The following is a 12121-nucleotide window of genomic DNA, read 5'->3' on the forward strand; positions in this document are numbered from 1 at the left end:
TTATGGCACAGTTGTGCCTCGGAACATTTCATTCATTTCTGAAGTGAGGGGAAAAGCCTTTAAATGCATCTTTAATGATCTGTTTCTTTAAAGAAAAGCTCTGAAACAAATATGGTAAAAATGTTAATATTTGCTAAATCTAGGTGATGGGTGGATGACTTTCTGTTATAAAGTTTTCTATACTTACTGTATGTTTGAAATTTTTGTAATTAAAATAATTTGAGTATGACTCCTTAGATACTTATTCTCTCATACAACCAAATAAATAAACCTTTCTCGTGAAACCAGAATTAGACTTTTACTAAGTCCCCTCCCCTCATTTGACTCAATAAACTGCTTAAAAGTCATAGTAACAACCTAGAGACTAAATTATTAAAATTACTTTTCTTGAAATGACTGTGACGTCTTACTGCAAGTTATCTCAGAAGTACTATCTTTAAGATAATTATGTTCGTTAATATATAGTCCATAGTTCATTATATTGTTAAGCAAATTCATTAGGTTGGTGTTTCTAACCTTTTAACGTTCAAAGTTTTGTGATTCCATAACCTGGCTGAAGGCTGAGAGTTGTAAATTAGAGTGGAACGAGTCATGTGAAGACCAAAGAGAATACTTTGCACTGTACGCTTTTTTGGTACCCTCTTAAAAGTGCACCATGTGGCTTTATTAATCATTCAGATTATAAATTAAAATGAGATTGAATAGACTTTTAAAAATTATGTAATACTCCATGGAGATTCAAATGAAAATGATAGACACACATTTTCTATAAAATGTTAGTTGTATGATCTTGATGGACAGAATGGATCAAGTAATCTTAACTACAATTCCTCACAAACTTGTACATACTCCTGTTCAAACTAAGCTGGAGGAGAGTTGTTATTCTCAAAATAATTTCAGTGAAATTCAACCCAGTCATTATGGCCATATATCTTGCTTTAACATCTTAAAATTTTAACACAACTTTTTTAATAGTACACACTTTTCAGTTCAGCCTTACTACAGCCAAAGAACCACAGGACAAAATCTTAACTAACCAGAATCCAAATAAGAACAAATACTAAAGGAGGAATTACAATTGTCATATTCCATTTTTAACAGAGGAAACTGCAAAAACAGTTTTGTATCTAGTGTTCTACCAAAAAAAAAAAAAAAAAAAAAGCAATGTCTAGGGCCTTATATGGAGTTAGTACAGATTCAACAAAATATTCCATACTTCCTGCAGCTACACTGCCAGAACTAAAGTTCTGAATAATTAAAGGGCATTGCACATTCAGAATCATTACAGAAAGATGAGATTTCCCTAGAGTAGAAAACTGTGCTGATATAGTTTAAAAGACCAAAAAAAAAAAAAAAAAAAAAGCTTCTGGTAAAATGTAAAACAGATAGCATTATTAATAAAAAAAATTGTTAACTGTAATAGGCTCAAGCAATCTGGTGATCTTGTGTATTAACTTAAAGTCTGTTTTCCTTTTCAACCTAAAAAATGAGCTTGATTTGCTTACAAATACAAAAAATCATTAAAAGCCATTATTAAGAAAAAACAAAGATGTCCAAACTTGAGCTTTAATTAAAGAAAACCATCAAAGTCAATATAAAAATATGGGAACTTGGTATCATTTTTTTCTTGCCCCAAACATGCAGAAACATGCATTTTTACCCTTAAGAATCTCTACCCACTTATTTAAATAATTCAAATATTTAGACTTCACTTTCCAATAAGTTTGACAAATACCATTTTAAATGAAACTACTTTAGAGCTGAGTAAAATATAAATCTTTATATATAACAGGAAAGAAAGGTGTTCTTTCTTGAGAACTTACGTTTTTGGAAAATCAGGGCATTTGTCTTGGCATATGATTTGCTTTTGCATAACAGTAACAACAATGACAGTAATACTACTACTTATTGCATACAAACTATTCCTCTATCTCAAGATCTTTTCTGGTTTATCTTTCAGGATCCCTCTAATGAGTATGCAGTCTTCTCAATGCAATATGCTAAATCATGATGAGAGAATATCTTTCTTTTATAGCACCGTTAACAACTGTAATTCTTCAACCAGCTGTTCTCTAAGGATTCCCCTGCCAAGCTCTTATTTTCATTTCATTACTTCTTTGTTCTCCTTGTCTAAACTATACACAAGTTACCCAGATTTTCCACTCTGGCCTCTTTCAATAAAGACTTGTTTTGGCTTGACAAGTTATTAGTCATAACTACAGTCTAAAAATAAATAATATATTGCAAATCCTCCGTGTTAAAATCCTACCATTCTATGCAACCTCCAAATTATTTCATAGTTCATAAGTAGAACCTTCTTCCCATAAGGCTCAGTCGTTTTCACTTATTTATGAAAACAATTCCAGCTATTTTATGGAGTTATTTACCGTCTAAACATTCTTTATAGAGCATTCTTTTAAAGCTCCATAATCTTATTTCAGGTATGGAATGAACTAAACTAAACTCAGTCTATGTCCACCATGCTTAGCACAACCGATTTCAGATACTTAGGTGTGTTTAATTATAAGCCTTAAATAAAGCAAACTGAAACCCTACCGGACTCTTTCCCTTTATATCTGAGTAGTAGAAAACTTGTTTTTTTTTTTTTGGTCCAAGATTTATTTGAAATTTAGATTTCAGAATTTCTAGTAAAAAAGTTAAAGATTGTAATAGGCCCAGTCAGGGAAGGAACTACGTGGCGCCTGCAACACAAGGTGCTATTTTTGTTCATTAGACTCTTGTAAGAACCCCCTCTTGTTTGTATTTGAAAGTCCATATCTTACCTTCATTAGAACCATGAGATACCCCTTTCTCAAGATATGAATGCTCAAAGTGCTTATGTGAATATTTAAATAGTAGGGTTGTGGCGTAATATGGAATTCTACATAAAGAGATATCACTAAAGAAAGAAAACAATATGAGTCTAGATACCAGTAAACAAAAGATACAAGAGGTCCTATAGACAAATTATTCAGGTGTGGATTAGTTCATTTCTCCCAAGCCCAGGCGCACTGGAAGAGAGGCAACTGCTAAGCGCCATTCAGACCATTGTATGTTCCATTGCCCACGTCTAGTTCATTGTTTTCATCAAAGGCACATGCAATTCATAGGTAAAGAAAAAAAATAATAGTGGCAAGGAGAAAAATGCCTGTTTCTAAGTAGCACAGTATTCTATTCATCTCAAAAGATGAAAGCAGGTATCTTTCATTACGTGTTTTTGTTCTTACAGGAAGAAGGCCAAAAATATGTGATTTTCATATTTGTGCTAACACAGCAGAGCTTTTCAAAGTCACTGCCAGAAATGGACTAGATTTCTTACCTGCTTTTTCTGTGTTTTATGTTAAGGATGTCTGCCTCATTATAAACTTTGCTGGTTCCCTAGACTTTCTGTAGTCTGGCTTTGCTGCGATTACTGGTCAAAACCTTTAATTACAGTATATAGTTTGTGCAGCTGCCTGGAAATCGGTCTCAGGGTCAGTGGCTCTTCCCGGTCCCCTCTTTCCATTCTTTTGAAGCAATATTGCTGAACTGAAGGCATTGTTCCAGCTTTCGGCTGTGCTCTGTCTGCTGCACACTGTGAATAGCTTTGCAATCACTCTAGCAATTGGTTCTTCAATTGCCTTTAAGTTGTCAATTGTAATTCATTGGCTCCAGGCACCTTTTCTCTTTTCATTCTTTTGAGGTCTTTTCTTACTTAATTTGCAATAATATTAGGGAATGTCTTCTTCAGACATGTCACTACTGTCTTCCTGATGATGAGGCGGGGTGTACACGTGACTTTCATACATTTGCCTGTTAAAATGTTTTACTATTTCTCTGACTTGGGATGACAATCTTTGAGGTACCTCATAAGGAATTTGGCTTAATCTTGAAATCTACTTTCTAAAGAATCCTCCTTAAAATACTCTCATTGGAGTTCATTTATGTAATTAATTATAGTTATTTTTTATGACTTCCCAAAGATGTAATTTTTCATTTTTGTAATAAGAATTAAGCTCTCATATTTTCCCCCATAATCATGCTCTTTATTTTTGTACAAATTATAAATTTGAGCTCTTACACAATTCAGGAATAGTTAACTAAGAAATAAAGGATTTTGACTATTTGGAAATCAATGCCTATGTTTTTAGAACCTTTTCAGAAGACCTATACGTACTCCTCAGACACCTTTTGAGAGATTATATAAGAAAGCATTCAAACTATTCCAAATGAGTTCTGATGCTTCTGCATTAAAGGACGTTTATTTTTCTTTAGGGAAGTGAATAAACAAACATTCCTCTTGATCTATTAAAGAAAAAAAAAAACTTTAGTGTATTATGTCTCAAATCCTTAGTTCTGGATAAAATCCAGCATATTAACCCCTCTCATTATCACAGTCATCCAGGAGTAACCAAAGGTATTTTTAAGCAGACACTATGTAATAATAATAATGATAATAATTATCATAATGATAATAACTAACGCTTATTGTGCTTTTTAACTTCAAAGCACCTTACTGATATTAACTATGTGTCTATTTTCAAATAAATTTAACTCAACAAATGTTTTATTAACTTTGTAAGCTATGGAATGTGTAGTAACTGAGTTTCTTTTACAAATGAAATGAAACTAAAGATCAAGGAAATGGTTTTGGAAACTTTTGCTTCAGGATCATTTATTGCCTTGGCTGAATGAGGCTTAATCAAATACTAATTTTTACAAACTACAAAACTGAGATACAGATATAAGATATACAGAGTGAAGTTCAGCAGACAACCACTCAAATACATACTGTTTCAAAAAACGAAGAAGCAAAATAATATCATTTGGATAAAATCAACCTCTAACTGTATTAGTTACAATTCATTATTGTAAAACATTTAAATGGAAGAACATTTAAAAAGGAAGAGAAGGTATTAAATGTAAGAATTTTAAAAACCCTTCTAAGCTTCACAAATGTAGTAAATTTTTTTATTAATTTACAAAACTACATTTGTTTTTATTAAATTGGATTCATTGCTCTAACACCATCTCAATTATGTTGTCACAGAACTTCATCATGTACCAGTCTCCACATGAGAAACATAAACAGTAAAAGATAGTTTGCGGTGCCAGCAAGTGAAATAAGCTCTATACAGTTAAAATAGAGGCAATTAATAGAAACATATTAAAATAGTATTATTCAGGCAAGATGTCCTCATTTTTTATGAGTCACTGAGGACAAAAATAGTACCCTGCTGTAAGCAAGGTCCTCAAGTGAATAAACATAAATACAGGTACATAAAATGATACAAAAACTAGCATTTGTAAATATGGTAATTAAGAGATTGAAGCTTTTTAAAACTACTAACATGGTTGGAGTCATGAGGTTTCATAGAAGATGTGGTTCATGAGCAGTATTCAAAGGTCAGGGTTTGCTGCAGAGGAAAAGGAAAACGTTTACAGTCAAGGATGGCAATAGATGAATCGCACCGGGTAAAAGGACAGTGGAGAAATCTGGACAAAGCTGATGGCGTTAAGCCAATAGGGAAGCAAGTACGAAAAGACTCAGAGGTGGTACTCATTTAAACAATGTAAACTGAACACAGAGACATAAACCAGAATTCCTGTCATGCAAGGAGCTCACCATCTTAAGGGGTAGATAGAAAAGTTACTAGGCAATTAATTCTAATTGGACAATTAAGAGAAGCCCAGAATGCTTTGGGAAGTCAGAAGGAGGCCATCTAGTTCAGCCATGGGTATTCAGGAAACCTCCTGACGTGACATGTAATCTTCAGGTGGCTTTTGTAAGGCAACAGTAATAGTGAGTGGCAGATGGACATCAGAGAAAAGAAAAGGTAATTCCATTACCAAGCACGTTAACATATTAAATCTATGATGTTTCACTTGATTCTAAAAAGAATTAGCAGGTAATACTGGTTTTTAATATGGGTATTATGAAAACCAGACAGGAAGTCTGTTCTTTCTGGTCTGTGTTGAGGAAGAGGGAGAAAGAGGGGAGAATCTGGGGAGGAAAACAACCAGGAAACTCTGCAAAGTACTGCAGGAGCTGAGGTGGGACAGCTGAGCACCGAAATGTCTGGAGGATGAGAGTAAGAACTGGAAGAAGTTCCAAAACTTGCCAGTTTTACACAAAATGAAGATATGCATGCTACTGAATGAAGGAAGAAAATGGAAAGAAATGAGGTTTTACAAAAGAACATAATGAATTCTTTTTCAGCATACATTGCTGTATTTTCAAATGTATCACTTTGTTAACCCACCTAAATCGTTTTCTTGATAGAAGAAACTTTTCTTACATAATGTATTTGTTAATGGGAATTTCTTTGGTTTTCAGTGGGCAGGGCATATTTTCATAATACTGCCTGGCGGATGCATGAAACAGGTACACAGAGTTCCCTTGAATGGTGAGATCAAGGTGGTGTGAATTAGAATCAATGAAATCAAACATACAAATTAATTTTTTCAAGGAATGCATATAAAGAAGAAAATGCATGAAAGTACAATAAATAGGATACCCTGGCTATTTCCGTATTCTTCAAAAGGCACTCTCTAATAATGACATTTTTGTAACTTATTATTGAAACGATTGCTATTTCAGCTTCTCTCACAAGTTAGTAAACATTTTCAAGAGATCACTGCATCATTCAGTGGAAAATTGAATTCCAAACCCTCTTATTGTTTCCCCAAGATTAAATTATAACAGAATGGAGTACATCTGTAAGGGATGGACAAAAAATAAATTGTACCTCATATCATTTTAGAGTAAGGATATGTCCCATAAGGGAGTTTTCAAACTGCTCACACAATAGGTATGTACACTGTTCTATGTGAAATCAAATCAGTATTCTAAAATGCTGCCAAGAGGCAGGTCAAGATACTTGGAAGACTCTTAAGATTTAAAGTATATGACACTTGACAATGATTATACTACAAACACACAGAGTCTTACACACATTTCTCTCCACATACAGAAAGTAATATTAAATTAAGCTAAGATTCTACGTGATTTAAACACTGCTTTGCACTTGTAATAAAAGATTCATCATGGAAAATTAGAGATGATATTTTGTGCAGCTAACAAAAAAAGAACTGCTCTCCTGTTAAGCAGTATAAATAGAAAAATTTTCAACTAGCAGCTTATTATTTACAGACAGTGTCCAAAAATTTTCAATCCTGTAAAACTCTCTCTAACCCATTATAGGAAAGGAAATAGTGCACAATGTAGAAATAATTATCTAAAAACAACAAGTAATTATAATTAAGTATAATAAATAACATAAAATGTATACTAACACTCTCTTCCAGAAGATGTCTACAGACTAAAAAGTGAAAACTAGGTAAACTATTCATGATCCAGTGAATACTGAAAGTATTACTCAAAAAATATGAATGCTGATAATCAAAACAAAACATGGTCTAAGAAAGCAATGTTTATATCATTATAGAAATACTTGCAAATACTTTTCTGACACTTATACTACATTCTTTTCTAATAGAACACAACATCCTATGTACATCACAATAAAAAACTGAATTACATTTGAATAAAAATTGAGAAATGCCTGAACACAAATTTTAACTTTAATGTTGACATCTTAATTTAGAAGCTGGATTTTCCTGTGCTACAATTAATGAGCCATGGAACCAACAGATTCATCTGACCTTATAATGCTACTTCAAAATTCTGTTCCACAGTTTTCATATTTCTTAATACTTGCTTTAATTTAAAATACTTGCATTAACTCAGTATTTTTGATATAGTATTTCTGAATAGTTAAATACTTTTGGATTAAGGATATGAATGAATATCAAATTAGATAAGACTGCTGAAAGGGTAAACTATTTCATGTTGACAAAATGTGTCATTTTATAAGACATGGTAATGCCGAATAAAATGAAAATAAGATTTTTAAAAGTTAGGAGGTAAAAAAAATCACAATCAGCAACTGTGTAGACGGAAAATAGGATTACATTTATTGGCTACTATATCAACTTAACTTCTCATAAAATCCTCCTGATCTATTAAATAACTTCAGAACTGAAGTATGCTCTCCTATGGGAGTTGTAAAACAAATTAGATACAATTACAATTCAATACAAATAAAAAAACAACCTATTTACCCTTAAGATGATTCTTGTTTTAAAGCTTTATCATTTAAATTGGACCAGGATTTTCCCTAATGAATCAATTGGACCACTTGACGTAAATATAGGTTTTCATATTATGTTTTCTATAGAGAAAAATAGTTGATATGAGTAAATTCTGGAAAACTGTGCTAACTACACCTCCCCAAAGTGAATACAACAAACATCTGTTGCAAGAAATGCTTGGCTTTCAGATAGCATGTAAAGGGTGTCCATTTCCCAGTGTTTTGCTACTTAGAAAAGAAAAGCTTATTTGTTAAAAAACCATGTTTCTACTATCAATTCTCAAGACATAAAATCTTAAAATTCTGGTAAGTTAAACACATGTTATTACCAGGTACAGTACAGAAAGGGAAACTATGCGATGCACAAGACTCCACTTGCTTTCTAAAAGGGCAACGAAATAATTGGGCATGTTGCCCTCTGTCTGTGGGTTACATAGTAATTTTAACCATTGTCTTCCTATCTTAATTTAGTTCTCTACACAAACAGCAAAGCTCACAGCAGAGAGGAAGAAACTAAATACATAACCTCCTGATGATTTTCAGCATTTGTTGGAATTCCAGTAATAATTCAGCTTTCTCCTTTAGACTTCACTGGCTTCTGTCAGTTTCTAAATTCAACAATATCCTGATATCCTCATTAAATGACAAATGAATTCTTTAAGTTTTACTCTAGTGACAGAATAATTGCAAAATTTTTGTGTACTGCACTGAGCACAAGATTAATAATTTCCATGGGAGGAGGGGAAGAACCAATGAACCTCGATGCCTCATCTTTTCTTAACTGCATCAAAGAATCGTTCTGTGCTTTTTTCGTCAACTGAACGCATTTTCCATGATACTCAAAGAACAGAATATTACCTAAAGTCACAGGTATGCTGCAGAGTAAAACACCATCTTTTTAGCAATTGGAAATTCCGCAATGTGCACACAAAATAGCAGCTACAAATGAATAAAAACATTTATAAACAACAGAGCACAAGGCATGTAATACCTTTAGGATCAGGAAAGAAAGTAATGAACAGATGAACTATTCTAAACACATTTCAAATACCACGTAACTTGGCTCAAGTCTCAATTTTCTATCTCCTCTTCTCCTCATGCCTACTCCCAACCATTTTGAGGTTATTGTTTATAAAATGTTTAGGACTCAATCTCACAGTTTCATCTTTATGTGAACAATAAGGTGTTGATTTAATTCCCAAAATGTTCCTAGGAGTATTTCAACAAAGCATAAGAATACTATACTGAGAAACCACTGTCAGTCAAGCAATGGGAAAAATATGAAGCTTCCATTTCTTTCTCTCCCAAATCCAAAGTAAGTTTCAGCACTTCATTATGTTCCAACATACCTCAAGATCTACAATGGAATTTGTCCATGTATTCGATCAAAGCAGGCTAAAACGTTAACATGCACCTGGCCTAGTATGTGTTTATATAATCATAGGGAAAAATGCTTTACTTAAAGCAGTCCTCAAAGCGGTATTTGCAATTTCCATCACAAGTTAGAATTTTGAGGAAAACTCATTTAAAATGGATATAAACAAAAAGGAAAGTCAAAGTCACATAGGCTCCAATATGTACAAGTTTAGAATAATTTTCAAAGCATATCTCTGACAACTCAACATTTACAACCTCTTATGAAAAGATGAATCACAAAAAAGACAACTGCCCTCTTCCTAGAAGAGACAGCCAGCCAACACACACAAGGCACACTCCAAAGCAACTAACTGATAAATGCTTCCTTTATTCAATGTAACAGTCTTTAATTCCTAGGAAGGATCACCAAGAGTCAGATATTAGGGTTAAAGAACACATTAGTTTCCATTTTTTTTCATGTCTATGGAAACAGATAAAGTTTCTTAAATTTAAAAGCCAAAAAGAAATATTTTCAGCTATTGCACATAACTTGAATAAGTGATTTGAAGTTATGTCACTTGTTTTATAGCTGTATCACACTGTGTTACTATATATGTATTACATATTATTCATGTGCACGTTATATTCTCTCTATATATTCTGTAACATATACATTATATTTCCCACAATGAATCTCAGAATACCAATGTATCTTCAGCCAAGCACCTGATAATCATTCATAACCACCCATCATTATACACTATTATATCCATTTTACAGACAAAAACACTGGTACTAAGAAGTTAAAAGATGTACCTAAGGTCTTAAAAACAGATCGGAAAGACATCACTTTTATATTGCTGACAATCTGCACATTGATGACTCTCAGAATAGATCTGTATTCCTCTTTTTTATCTTAATCACTTAATATTATCTATAAGGTATTTCACAAATCTAAAAAGGAAAAAAGGTACTAACTACTTACTGTTGAATGAGACAACTAAAGCTGGACATGAGCTCTGTTTAATAAGAAATCCCTGCCTTCTTTACTACTTTTCTAAAATAAGTGAAAATTCTCTATATACGGTACCTCTTATACTTAGCACTTTTAACTTCAAAGTCAATTAACAAATTAATCCCACTCACTTCTCATAAAAATTAAACTATTCCCCTTTTAGAGGTGAGAAGACACGCACCGGGTCAAAGCTATTTGCCCATGGGTTCCACACTAAGTGTGAGGGAGTTTGGAGTCAGAACTTACATCCTGGGCTCCTCACTTACTTTTCAGACTAAAAGGCAGCATGGTTGACATTATTCTGAAGTCAGTAAAAGAAGCACACCATTTCTGAAGGGGGAGGGGTGATGGAACATATCCTGAAAGTTACAGATGTAAAGGAATACATCAAAAGTTTTGATTTCACTGTAATTTAAGTTTTGGGAGCTATTCACATATCTTATTACTTTAGTACTATGAATCAGAAACTGCTGAGACACTGATTATTTGCCCAGAATTAGTCTCATGCTTTTATAGGAGGGACACAAGAAATGAAATGAAATACGAAACATAAAGAATGGGTCCATATTAAAATGTATTTGGTGGCATGGAACTTGCAAGATAAGACATCAATTTTCAGCCTGGCTGATTACAGAATAATATCCATTGCTTCCAGTCAACAGTGAGCATTTCAGAGGGACAAGAACACGACATTTGAGGGGAAGTGGTGCATCATAATACGCATGAGGCACTCCTTCAGAAGAATGAACTAAGCAAGCTAGTGGGGTAAAAAGAAATGTTCAATGACCAGGCCTTTAGTCCTTTAAAATAGATGAGAAACATATTCAGATAAGTCCTCTAATTTTTGCTAAACAGTTGAACAAGCTACCATCTCCAAGTGGGGTTAGGTATATAAATAGTAATTTCCATCAGATTAATATAGGCTGTTTTCTAAAAAAAAACTCTACTGTTTGATGTTGAAAAACCAGCATAACCAGCATATCTCTAATTACAGGAATATTTTCAGATTCCAATGTGGCAGAAGAAGTGTAACTAGTAAGACAAAGAGATGTCACCTTAGTGAGACATACCTCTTGTACTGATCGAGCAGCTGGCTTGTCTTGATGATTGGCCAATATCAAAAAAGGTAAAGTGCATAACTGTGGGTGCTGAAGAGCTGAGTGCAGTTCATTTCTAGCAGTTTCTAAATCATCTTCCGAAGAGGCACTGTCTAATACAAATATTACCCCTTGAGATCCTTGGTAGTAGCGGCTCCAGTATTTTCGGATATTATCAGCCCCTGTCAAAAACAAAACGAATTCTCTTTTTAAAAATAGCTTTCAGCAACTGAAAAATGTTCCCAATAGTAATTCCTATTGCAAACCAATGTGGCTTTTAAAAATTAGGTGCAGAAATCACAGTCAATGAGAACAAAGACATTAGAACTAATGGTGGATTTGGCCTTGAAGGAGAGCACAGAAGTTGAAGAGTCATTCTTCGTGCCTTTCTTATCAAAATATGAATCAAAATATGAGAGAAAGAACCAGGATAGAACCAGGATAAGCACTTCTTAGACTTAAATGCAAAAAAATGTTTTCAGGTTTTGCTTAATAGTCCTGAATAAACTACCTTATCTACA

At 33.3% G+C, this 12121-nt stretch overlaps 1 protein-coding gene across 1 annotated transcript in view; it reads right to left on the reverse strand.

Annotated features, from left to right (window-relative positions):
• ARL15 (ARF like GTPase 15) overlaps window positions 1-12121 on the reverse strand; it is a 372934-nt gene that overhangs the window by 177795 nt on the left and 183018 nt on the right. The window contains exon 4 of the mRNA XM_074358035.1: window positions 11574-11782. Within this exon, the coding sequence (XP_074214136.1) occupies window positions 11574-11782 (209 nt within the window). The remainder of the gene's footprint in view (window positions 1-11573; window positions 11783-12121) is intronic.

Source organism: Camelus bactrianus, chromosome 3, assembly GCF_048773025.1.
Source record: "Camelus bactrianus isolate YW-2024 breed Bactrian camel chromosome 3, ASM4877302v1, whole genome shotgun sequence".
In the NCBI taxonomy this organism is placed as follows: domain Eukaryota; kingdom Metazoa; phylum Chordata; class Mammalia; order Artiodactyla; family Camelidae; genus Camelus; species Camelus bactrianus.